The sequence below is a fragment of the Archocentrus centrarchus genome, chromosome 5 (assembly GCF_007364275.1).
Source record: "Archocentrus centrarchus isolate MPI-CPG fArcCen1 chromosome 5, fArcCen1, whole genome shotgun sequence".
Classification (NCBI taxonomy): domain Eukaryota; kingdom Metazoa; phylum Chordata; class Actinopteri; order Cichliformes; family Cichlidae; genus Archocentrus; species Archocentrus centrarchus.
This window is the reverse complement of record NC_044350.1, coordinates 15,803,253-15,815,839: the sequence shown is the minus strand read 5'-3', so window position 1 is coordinate 15,815,839 and position 12,587 is coordinate 15,803,253. Positions and strand designations below refer to the sequence as shown.

At 43.6% G+C, this 12,587-nt stretch overlaps 1 protein-coding gene across 2 annotated transcripts; it reads right to left on the bottom strand.

Moving 5' to 3' along the window:
* Positions 1-482: 482 nt before the first annotated feature.
* LOC115780674 (nuclear receptor subfamily 1 group D member 1-like) lies at positions 483-11,081 on the bottom strand. Of its 2 annotated transcripts, none has more exons than XM_030729989.1 (8): positions 10,478-11,081; positions 4,943-5,254; positions 4,754-4,842; positions 4,497-4,641; positions 2,526-3,091; positions 2,234-2,419; positions 1,912-2,122; positions 483-1,729 (listed from the first exon to the last, which is right to left on the bottom strand). In XM_030729989.1, the coding sequence occupies exons 1-8, from the start codon at positions 10,494-10,496 to the stop codon at positions 1,533-1,535; spliced, it is 1,725 nt and encodes a 574-aa protein (XP_030585849.1). In that variant the 5' UTR covers positions 10,497-11,081; the 3' UTR covers positions 483-1,532. The 2 variants fall into 2 exon arrangements, with proteins under 2 accessions (XP_030585849.1, XP_030585850.1); XM_030729990.1 differs by having other exon boundaries at positions 483-1,596; positions 1,976-2,122; positions 10,478-11,079.
* Positions 11,082-12,587: the final 1,506 nt, after the last annotated feature.

Here is a 12,587-nt window from a genome sequence, read left to right as displayed (position 1 = left end):
TGAAATTTGTTACTAAATGTTTATATTGACTTTCCCAGGGCTTCGCTTTGCATCTGGTAACATGACTTTACTCATTTATTGCATTTTCATACAGTCCAACTGCCCTTTTAGTCCTACATTTGCATGCATCCCTCACCATAATCCAGTTTATCTCATCCAGTTTGCTTATCATCTCTTCTCTACAAAAGGTCGCTGTGTGCTCGGAGCAAAGAACCGAAACCTTGTATTCCCATAAGTCTTTGGAATTACATTCACTTTTTATCACACACACTCAAAAAAATCAAGAGGTGTTTCTTGTTAGTTATAAAGCCCCTGATGGCTCTCAGACCTGAAGCAGGATTGGCTCATTGCATCTGTTGCTAGGCTACGGCTGTATGGTATGCCTCGACATCACGTTAAGAAAGAAAATGAAAAGAGATGAGCACAAGGAGGAGATGCGATATAACATTATTTAATAATGGTAATCTATGGTGTAACCATAAAACATTTACAAAATATTCACAAGCCGATGCTGTCAGTTGACAATACATTTATTTCAATGCTATATCTTCAAATAAAAAGTTTATACTCGGAGAACATCGTTCAGACGCTGCTTTCTCCTCGCAGGTCTGTGGAGAAATCAATCGTGTGTGACATCATACAATATCTCGATACTAATTTCATTTACATATCCAAGAATCTGCAAACAAACAAGGGTACAAACCGAGAATAACGGCCCTGTACAAAATTTACAACAGAACGTCTCATCATATAAGCCATCGGACATGGTCTAAAATGACCAATAATTTCTCCCTGATTACTGTGTACAAATACATTGCAACTCAGTCTCATTTCTTAAAAATGTTATACATCTCTCAATCACAAATGGGTGATTTATTTTTTTCTATAAAGATTCCCCACATGGTAACATGATGTGAAAATAGCTTATGTCATTTCAACAGGGCAAACACAAACTCTAACTGTGTGTTAGACATTGCTATTGCTATATATATTGATTTAAGAGGTTTCTCAATGTATGAAAAGTGCCTTTACATTTGTGAGAGGAATTTACAGTAAGAGATCATTATTGGTGAATGTCCGTCCATGTTCCTTTTTCTCTGGGGAAAAAAAAGCACATGCTTCCTTTTTGTTCGCTTTTGGAGATAACAAAAAGTCTGCTGAGGATCGAGAGGCTCTCCCATCTTTTTTGGTCTTTACATTGAAAGCAAACTCCGGCAGGGGAGAAGCGACGGTGGTTTGACTTTGTCTCGAAAAACTCACGGAAGAACTCGGTCTATGGTTTTAACAGTTTTCAAGCAGTCCAACTGGAAGCAACTGGAGCAGAGATCAGTTTAAGTTCATGAACTTCCACCCCTTGCTCCGCCTGCATTCTTCACTCCTATTTCCCCACTCTCTCACAACATCAGACTTGGGACATCTCTCAAAACTGCTGTCCATCATGCAGAGGCCAGTGTAGCAAAAGTAGCATGCCAGGCCTTGCGTGTGGAGCAAGGCGGTTCCCAAAAGCAGATACCCCATTAAGCTGTCTGAACTCAAGGGTCTATGCGGAAAGCTAAAAGCTTGTCAGAGTGCTGGTTATTCAGGGTGCGCAGGTCCGGCAAACGAAGCAGCAATTTTGGGAAGAGCGTGCTGTCATCTGGGCGGCGACTGGTGATGAGCGAACGCAGCGCTTTTATTAGATTCTCCTGCAGCTGCTCCACCGCTCCAACTTCCACTATACCAGAGCGATCTGAAGAAAAAAGGAGTAAAAAAAAGTGGAGTTAGGCATGAGAAATGTGTGTGTGTGTGTGTGTGTGTGTGTGTGTGTGTGTGTGTGTGTGTGTGTGTGTGTGTGTGTGTGTGTGTGTGTGTGTGTGTGTGTGTGTGTGTAAAGGATGCGTCTATGTGTGCACATAAGTCCGTGACCCTTACCAGCAGATACCAACACGACAGCCATAAAAAGTGCCATCTCATCTGGTTCCAGACCCAAAGATCCTAGCTTCTCACTGAAATCAAACATGGAATCCAGTAATGAGCCCATCCCAAGTGCTCTCAGGGATCCCAGTGAGTATGTCTGTCCATTGAGGAAGGTCACTGTCCTCTCTTTGGGGTCAAACAGTGAGCAGAACCTCACCATGAGAACCTGTCAGCAAAACGAGACCAGTTCAGCATCGAGGGAGAAAAGAAAGGCACACCCCCCCCCCACCCCCACCCCCACCCCCAAAAGGCACAAATAGTGTTCAAATAGACATACCTGGAAAGTACCAGATTTGAGCAGCATGACCTGATCATGCTGGCTGAGAGTCTGGAAGCCTGGGATGCTCTTTGCAAACTCCACCACTTCTTTAACAGCAGGGGTGAAGCACTGGGAGAAAGACTCCCACACCTCTTGACTGGAGCGACTGGCTGGAGCCACAGGACATGAATTGAGCGGGCATGCCTGTAGAGGGCAGAGAAAAGGGAGAAAGAGGAGCATTATAGGCTTTTTATTGACTAGAATTCAAAATGGATTTTTTTACAGAGTCCAAGGGGGGGCAAGGACTCACCAGCACCTTGGCTCCTCCGTTCAGCTTCCAGGGGCACTGGTTTTGGTTCGGGGACTCATTGGCTGGGAAACTGTTCTGATTGGCAGCGTAGGCCTGAGATGATATATTACCATTGATAGGACACTGGTTCTGATTGGAGGAGAAAGTGTACTTGGAGTTGTCGACGTTTGTGTTGGCGGAGCTTTCAGTGCTGGTGGGCGCGACAGAGAAATTTGCGGGGACGTGATAGTTAGTTGTCAGGTTTGCCTGCTCCACCTGAACTGCGTGCTGCGTCTGGGTGGTTGTGTGCGTCAGGGCAGGCTCCTGCACCGCACTGCTCTGAAAAGAGGAAGCACTGGGGTTGCCGTTGCCAGCGGCCATCTTGAGTGGTTTCTCGTTACTGCGGTAAGACTGCAATATGGAGCCAGCTCCTTCATTGGTCTGGTTCTGTGGACTGCACGGGGCGTCGGGAGAAGGTGACACCTCCATTTCCATGGAAGCTGATTCATTGAGACTGTTCATGTAGCTCTGCATCTCATCCAAAAGTCTCTGCTTCTCCCGCTTGGGAATACGCCCAAAACGCACAGCTGAGGGGAAAAGCGGGCAGAAAAGAGCAGCTCTGTTAGAATTTGTTCACATCAACAACACCAACCGTAGTTGAATTAATGCATTAAACTGTTGAAACAGTCACGCATGTGAAATATTGACATTCAAAGCTCTAATCTATATGTATTACTAATGCCAAGACCTCTCATCTGTCTCCATCACAGCTGTAACACCATGCTACAGACCCAAAAGCCTTCGTCTCCTCGTCCTCCTCTTCAGTCTTTACAGTCCTCCCTTCCCCCCGCTTCAGTGCCCTACCTCCACTGACAGTCCTATTTATAGTACATTGTATGCTACACCACCTCCTCCCCCCTAAGTCTTTCTGCCTTTCAGTTAAGCACTGGCTCTCTCTTTTTTTCCTCTGGAAGTAGGTCACTGGGTCAATACCACCAAATGTGATGTCATTAGAAAAGTGACACAGTGGGTGATGAGTGGAAAGGTCAGAGGCAAGGAACAGCAGGTGAGAGAGCTGAAGAGACAAAGGGTTGAAGGTGGCCGATCGAAAATAAATTTCATGCTAGCAGGTCAAAGACCTCCACTGAAGATGAAAAGTGGGTGGAATCACTAATCACATGACCATTATGTGTGTGTATGTGTGTTTTTTTTTAATTTACTGTAATCTGTGTGCATATTCAGGAAATATAAACGGCTCAGAGCTGATGAATTAGCAGCTGAGTTCTCACTTCTGGCTCAGCTAAAAATGTTTGCTCCAGAAAAAACATAAACAAGCAAACAACAAAAAACAAAAACATGATCTATTATCACCTAGTTTAGCCATCTACCCCTGGAGATTTTACCTCTGTCTGTGAAATAATGCACAAAAGCTGATTAGCTGCAATAATATGCTTAATATTCAAATTCAAGCAGTATACGTATTCTTGATTAACTGGATAGAATAACATTATCTCTCAAATGATTTGAAATGCCGGCGTCAGGAAAGACTGTACATGACTGTGAATGGGAGGGGTTATCAAGAACTTTGTGCCCCAATTTCCTAAAATAAACTATTATTTTTCACAGTTTCTACATGACTGATGACTACTGGGATTCTCAAGCTCCTCTCGCCATAAATCAGAGAGCAGTGCAAGGAGAAAGGGAGGCAGAAGAGAACAAAGACCAGAGGAGGAAACCGTGGAAAGAAGATAAGTAGAAAATTCAATTTTTCAATGAGGAATAAGGCAAGTCTGGACGTGCTTAAAAAACAGTGGGGTCATGTTTTTGTTACAAGATGTGACAGATATGCCTTTGGACTTTGCTTTAGCATATTCTACAAAGCAGATTAAAATTATTCTCTGTTTAACCCTAAGTTAGATAAATACTGGGGGGAAAAATCAATTAGAATTTACCTATGTCTAAATAGCTTTATACAATGACACTATCTCTCACCATCTCTGGACATGCCCACGGAGAGACACTTCTTGAAGCGGCAATGCTGGCACCGGTTACGGTTCATGCGCATGATGAGACAGTTTTCATTCTTCACACACATCTTGTAGTGGATATTCTGCTGAATGCTGCGCCTGAAGAAACCCTGTAGAAGGAGCGTGAAGAATAAAGGCTTTGAAGGGTGTCTCTTGTCTCAGTGTGTCTTTGTACACAGTGAGAGTAAAACATGACATAATGCAATCTGTCTGTGGTCTCACCTTGCAGCCCTCACAGGCGTGCACGCCATAATGGAACCCAGATGCGATGTCCCCACACACCTTACACAGAAGCACCATACCTCCGGTTTCTATGAAAGAAAAAGACACAGATGATGAAACACAATAACAAACTGCTGCTAGCCAAGGAAACAGGAGAACAGGGGGGGAGGATGTCGAGCAGGTACTTACTGGTGAATGTGCCAGTGAAGCCACAAGGCCTTTTAGCCACAGTGGGATGGTTGTAGGTCGGTGATGATACCGTCGTAATCTGAGCGACTGGAGCATTGTTAACTTCGGGAAACTGAAAGACCATTTTTGGGGAGGGTATTCTTCCCCCTGGTTCCCCTCTCTGCTTCAGGGCTCCAATCTCCTGAAATGAGACACCCTCCGGGGATGAAGGCTGCGAGTGTGAGGAGGGCGACTGGGTCTGGTATCCACTTGATGGGCTGCCAGGGCTCGGACTGGCACTGCCAGATGAGCCAGCGTACAAGATAACACCACCTGGAAGAGCGCAGAGGGTCAAAAACTCAGTTCACAGGCACAGAGTAGTTGAGAGTTAAAGTGTTGAGCAATCATCTGCTTTCATCTGAGCCTACTTGGCAGACCTTTGCAAACACGCACACAAAACCCTGACCATGTTGGGACAACAGAAATTTGATCCGATGAACAATTTAGAAAGAAAAAAAAAAACAAAAAACGTGACAGCTTGAACAACAACAACTCTGACCTGGATATCTGCGTACAGTCTTTTCAGTTTTTAATCTGATCATCAGGTGATAAGTAAGGAATGCCTGCATCATGACAAGGGCTAATTTTCAAGTAACCTGCCTGAGCGTTGCTTTCACTGATAAGTGATGGAAAAATAGGAGAAGCTGAGGAACAATACTCTGGCTAAAAGAACTGCCACACAAGATGCTACCTAGTTAAGTAATAAATACTTAAATAATAGTCTAATAAGGTAGTTAAATAAGGCAGTAATCATAGGCTATTGATCCTAAGCTAAAGGATACAATAGGCTACAATATATCATATCACATACACCAAATCTTCTGTAATAGGGAACACTATAAAATACAGCGTATCATATCACAATATGACAATAAGTCAGTGTTCACAATGAGTGCATAAACAGGCTTTTGTTTAGGGATGTCAAATCAAGGCGGAAATGCCCTATTACCCCTAAACACAACACCCCCCCTCCCAAACACCCACCCACCCACTCTCCCACCCCCGCCCCTTCCTTTGGAGACAGTGTTCTTTCCCGCAAGATGAAACACTGCCCCTCACGTGCAGACTGAGCCAGCCAGCTTCCTGCATGCTTGCTTTCAGAACTGAGTCCTTTCTACTCTCCCTTCTCCTGTCCCCTCCCTTTTTCTCTATCCTCCTCCCCTCCTCCCTCCCCTCTCTGGCTCTGGGCCTGCAGACCCATCTATCCGCCAGCCACCTGACCAGGAGCTCACATGGACTCTTGACACAGTTCCCGCCTGGCTCACAAGGCTCTTTGCGCAGTCCCGTGTAGACAACAACAGCAGCAGTACCATAACAAACGCTAGGGCAGATCACGTTTGGTATGAGAAAGCTTTTAATGCTGTGACTACAGATAGAGAGGAAAGCAAGCAGGGAACAGCAACCATAAGTTAATGAATTCCACTGAGTCACTAGAAACTGTGCAGAGGGTAACAGTCACGTTGCTCCCAGTCACTGTTTTGACACTTTAACATGATTTCCAAGGTTGGCGTTGTGCTTTTTTCTCTCTTTTTTTGTGCTTTTAGGCAAATCAGGATAGGAGGAGGGCAAACCCACCAAAGAATTTCGCCTACATTTGAAGCAATCATAATTATTTTAATTTATGGTATCATAAGTGTCTGATTATCTCTGCAAATAATTTAAAGAATTTATAGGCTTAGGCTTATTTTGGTGCGCCCCTTGTTTTTCTCTGTATTTAGTTCACAGCTTGCCCACATATTCATTTTCTATCAGATCACTGTGTCATGCATCTGAATACTGGAAGACCTGCCAACTGTAACATTTCCTGTGCACACATACTCTTCCCTCAGAATCTGCATCATAGATTCTCACATCATGATTGTGATCATACCTTGTGGGTCACTATCAAGTCACTCGTAATATATCAAATCTCAGACTATACTGCCAAACAGGCGATTGTAGTCAAGTCAAAAATGCCTGCTCTGTGTGTGGCAGCGTCATCTTAAGTGGTATGAATATAATTAGATTGTCTGCACTGTAATTCTGTGCACATTTCCTCTCAAAGACCGTGAATCATTTGAGAAAAGTGTGCCCCGTCTCTTTTGCTTTCTCTCCTTGAGAAAACACGTGCTGGATTGCTGTTTAGCTCTAAGTGCCTCCTTAATTCCACTTCTTACACGTGTCAACACTGAATGCTCTAACGGCTTGTGTGTGGTGGCAGCTCCAGGCAGGCGGTTACTTCCCTGTGCACACAAATGTTGCTTGTTCAGTTTTCTGCATGTGAGAAAGATAAAGTTTAATGGACATGTGCATCACCTGCAGAGGGCAGGGTGACATCCTGCTGACACACGAGCTCTGCACACCCACTTTCTACACTCAAACCCCCCCCCCCCCCCCCCGCCCCAGCTCGTCTAGTAGAAAAACATTCCATATTCTGAAGGCTTGTAACGATTTCCTGGAATATGACTTGACTTGGCGACAGAATGAGCTCTGGGAATGTCACCCCTGCTGTACTGAGGCACAGGTTCCAACATGTGACTTGCGGATACACACAGAGCCACGAGAACTAAAGAGTAAACAATACATCGGCCCTCCTTTTTGCCAGTCCTCTCTGACTTCCCATCTCGTGTGTTCCCTCCCCCCCGGGGCGTGCACGGACGCCTGTAGAAAATGTGAAAATCATGCTCTGTCTGCAGCTTGTCTGTCCTCTATCATGTGAACATTTACCACTGTGCATGGGCAGTAAGCCTCACTCCACGTGAAACTACTGCCCTCATGTCATAAGCTTATTCATGAAGCATTTTTTGTGGAGGACAGTTCTTAGAAGGCACAGTGGGCAGTACAAGGACTTCAGAAGGTCTTTTTTTTTTGCTACATAATGAAACATGTTGACCCAGTTTGAACTTTGTTTAAGGAGTTCTCAGGTTCAAATGATTACATCTCATCTGGCGCTGAGCCGTACAGATTAGAAAAAGGCATTTATTCCTAGAAGTGAAATGCTTTCTGTCATCCAAGTATAGTTGGGCTTTTAATGTGAAATATTCATTGTATCTTTTAATCTGACCCGATGAATCTGTTTTCCTTTTTCTGATAGTACTTATGATATGCATTCATCTATTTAAATATGTTGCATTTTTTTTGTAAGTCGAGCAGTTATCATGCTTTCAGATCAATGAAAGAAAAAGCTCTATGAACACTACAGGATTCATGAAAGGTGGTGCTTGACAGTCACAGCCATTCTCTGCATTCATTCTCACAATAGTCATACCATTCACCATTGTTTTTGCAGATTCCTATCGCTACTGGTTAACTTAGTCATTTGACTGCTGCACCCACATTCTTTGTGGTACTTTTTCAGTTTGAAAGGAGTGAGGTTGAACACACTGCAGCACACTGAACTGGGATGATGCTAAGACATTACCTCCTAATTACAATATGACCATTGGGTGGAGGTGCAGTGGTGCAGTGGTTAGCACTGTTGCCTCACATTCCTGCCACAGTCCAAAGACATGCATGTTACATTACTGGTGATTCTAAATTGGCCATAGGTATGAATGATTGTCTGTCTCTCTGTGTCAGCCCTGATATAGACTGCCCCCTTTTGCTGAAAGGTTTTATCTTCTGCTGATGGGAACAGTATCCCATCAAAACTCCAATCTGAATCATTTTATTTATTCAGAATGAAAAGAAAATAATCCACAGCAATATCCATGTTGAAGTGACCTTTTATCATTCCAGTGACAACATCCTGAAGGTTAGTGTTAATTCACGTGGCAACAACCCTTATGGTAGTGACTTCAGTCTGGTATTTATCACCTTATTTTGTTTTATTACATCACCTAAATAGAAATAGCAGCGTTTAACTGAAACCGTTTGGCCATGTCACCCAAAAACCAGGTTGCTGCTGCCAAATGTAGGTTAATATGTCCTTTCAGACTCCATGCACTGTGATACGTTATCCCCCAACACACACACGCGCACACCCAAAAGATGCTCATTTTAATTACTCGTGAACATTTCAAACCAGTTATAGTAACCAATATGAAAAAGAAGGCTGTTTAAACCCCTCTGACCCACTGACCAATCTACCAGCGGATAAAGAGGAATCCCCGTGTGAGCTGAGCGCGCACACAATACGCGCGACAGAGAGGAACAGCCGAAAGAGGGAGCAGTGTACTTGGAATCATGCGCGGCACGTGGATACTGAGGCTGTGTACACGTGCTGTCAGCTCGAGGCGGGGTGGCTGCGTATTAAAAATCAGGTGCATGATTCGCGGCATCACGAACGTTTTCCACCCAGGGCGCACTGGGCGCAGATCGCACGAAAAAACGGTCAAACCGGCCATCCGCGGTTCCTGTAATGCTTAGATTTAAATCATATGATTAATATTGGGGACATCTACGTGCACCTATATTGGTTTGAACCATTTTATCGTTTTGATCAATAGATTGCTGCTGTTTATATATCCATTACAATAATAGCGCTATTAGCTAGTGAGCCACGGCGGTTTAACTGTTATCGATTTCATGATCCGCTTGTTTCATGAGTCAGATATGATCTGTTCATTCATCATCAGCTCCCACTACATTTAGCTGGCAGAACTAGATGTTTACTCCAAGCACTGCTCTTCAAGCCTGTATGGAAGGCGAATTTGGCACAGATTGCTTGTTTGTGGCCCAGTGGGCGTGACTCCTCCATGACATCGCCTCCTCACTAGTGTTTGGGGAAAATTACCACGCTTATAAACAGCGAACTTAAAATGAATCACACGCTGAAAACAAAGTAGCAGTTTGTACTTGACTTCGCCCCGTGGATGAAACACAGACATGGTTTTAGGTTAAAGAATTTAAAAGCTAATCTACGCGGACGCGCCCCGCCACGGTCATCGCGTTATTGTTCCTTATCTGTCTGCAAACAGCCTGTCGTTACATTAACAGCCTAATGGAGAGATAGCAAAACGTGGGAAGGGATATGGAAAGACAACGTGCCCGGTCAGTGGGGGGGGGGGGGGCGTTTTGGGTCACGCTTCACGTGAGTTTGTTTACATGCAAAGAATCGGAAGTCCGCAAAGACAGTAGAGAGGACTTCCCTCCCGGTGCTCGGCTCACTCACTCAAAACCCTCAGATGTGCGCAGCCCAGAAACACCTGGCAACGCGCCAGAGATTGCACAGCTGAATTACAGTCACAAGCAAGAGTACAGTGCAGAAAACTGTAACTATCTATAGCTTCCATAGTTTTCTGGATATTATATCAATATCAGTAACATACAATGCGGTTAAACTGGATAAAATCCCAAAGTCATCAATTAATCTTGCAAAATAGCATGTTTTAACAAGTGCAGCACTTTGACATTACTGAAACAAACAATAACAGTAAAACTCTCTAAAAGTAATTTTTAGTCTATTGCAGTGCAGTGCCATCTGTCCTCGGCTGCACCATTTCCCTCAAAGTAAACCTGACAGCGCTGCTTGAAAGCAGCTTTAAGTAATAACTGTACAATTTAAAGCTTACTTACCACCAGGACTATTTTCCATGTTTCCCAATCGATCGGCGTTGCTCGGTTGTTCTGTGTAATCGTAGGCGTTTACTGCTGTACTGACTGCCACTTCTTGTCACTGAGGAGTTTTGTTGACACAGGTGAAAGAGTCATGAACTGCCAGGGCATGTAGAGTGTATCCCAAAGCTCGGACCAAAAGGCGAGTGCGCAGGGCATTGGGGTTTCTTGAGAAAACCCGGTCAGCCAAAAGAGAAGAAAAAAATAGTAATAATAATAATAAAGAAATTATTTTAAAAAGGAAACCAGATCAAGTCTCTTATTGATCCGGATGTTTTTCCCGAGGTGAACAGACGCACAGGGCAGCTCGCCTGTCTGTACACTGTATGATGTCAGGCGGATCTCAGTGTAAAAGGGTGTTCTCTGAATTACAGTGGTCCCAACGCGTTCAGCTGCTTGCCATGTACAGTCACCATCAAAACATGATCAGAGTGGAAGTAGTTTAAGCACTCCCCACTCATCAATAAGCAACACGCGTCCGAAAATAACCAGCACGTTTTCAGGTGCTTGAGAAATGTGACCATTTTTTTCCCTGCTCTTCTTTTGTGTGTCCCTCCAAACGCTTGTTTGTTGGTGTGCATCAGGGATGTCTCTCTCTCTCTCTCTCTCTCTCTCTCTCTCTCTCTTCCTCTCTCTGTGTCACGCTCTCTGACAACATTTCAGCCCCCTCCTCCCCTCACACACCCCCCCACTCTTCATTACTCTTTCTCACTTTCTCATTGGCCGAGAGCCCTGCGTGGAGACGGCACATCGGACTCGTTCGGCTTCGGAATGCTGCTTAAAGCTCTGCAGCATGTGCGCATTGCATGTGAGCTCTCGCTGCCCTACTGACACACATTTTATGCTAATGAGCTGCCTGGGCTCGGCGATAAGCGGGCGAAGCGAGGAAGAGACGGTGGGAGAGGAGAAGAGGTCTCACTCGGGCATCCTCTCCAGACTTCAGAGTGAAAAATCTGATTTATTTGCGCCAAGAATGTTACACGTACGAGGATTTGGCTCCGTCTCTCTAGTGGCGCAGTGTAGAAAATTAAGGTAGCATTTTGTAATTCCCCTGGAATTAAATAGATTTTTGATGTATTTTATCTGAAATTATGATGTAAATATATTTACCTACAAATATTTACAGGTACTGTCAAGGGCGTAACTTTGGGTCCAACATTGGGGGGGGGTTTAAGCTCTCTGCCTATTTATTTATTTATTAAATCATTTACTTTTCTAAAAGGATTCAGGAGATTTTGGGTTAATTAGAACTGTATTAGAAATACATTGTAATGCTTTTACTATGTATTTATTTAACTTTATTTGTATTTACTCTGCACCTTCAACAATTAAGGCTTACATTTTTCACATTTCTTCCAACAGTAAAAAAATATCTTTCATGAACCTGTTTTGTTTTACTACCAATTTTGCAGCCCCTCATTCCACTTTTAAAGAAACTGTTTTAATTTGGCCAAATATAATAAATACAATATTTTACAGCAGTCTGTTCTCCACTGAGCATGTGAGACTTTAATGCAATCTTTACTATTAAACACGTTCTGTAGAGAAAAAGGTTTTAACTTAATGTTTGAAATAACGAGTCTCATCCTGGACCTTTCTGGGAGTCTCATCTTCAGTCCTGTTATCAGTACTAATATTAGACATTACTAACTAAATACATAAAATGTTATGTTTGTGTTCACTTGAGTAAAACTATATACTTGTATAATGAGTTTAGTTTATTACATATTACAGGTATTGTACTGTGCCGCATGTGTGCAAATAACCACTTTTATCTTCTTTTTCTTTGACTCATTGTCAGATTAGGATTAGCAGGTCTAATGGAGCTAAAATACCTGAACCGGTATTCACAGTGTGTCTGGTACACAGCGGCATAGTTATTAAATCATCAGCTAACAATACATATACATTTACCTCATTTTTATTTTTCCGCTTTTTTACAAGGGAGTGTTGTGGACCAACAATGAAAAATTGTTGGTTGTCCGCTTTTTGGCACTCTTCATTTTCTCAAACTACACCCGCTGCCCAGCAGCTGCTTCCACAAGCGAACACTGCTGCTTGGTAGAGAAAG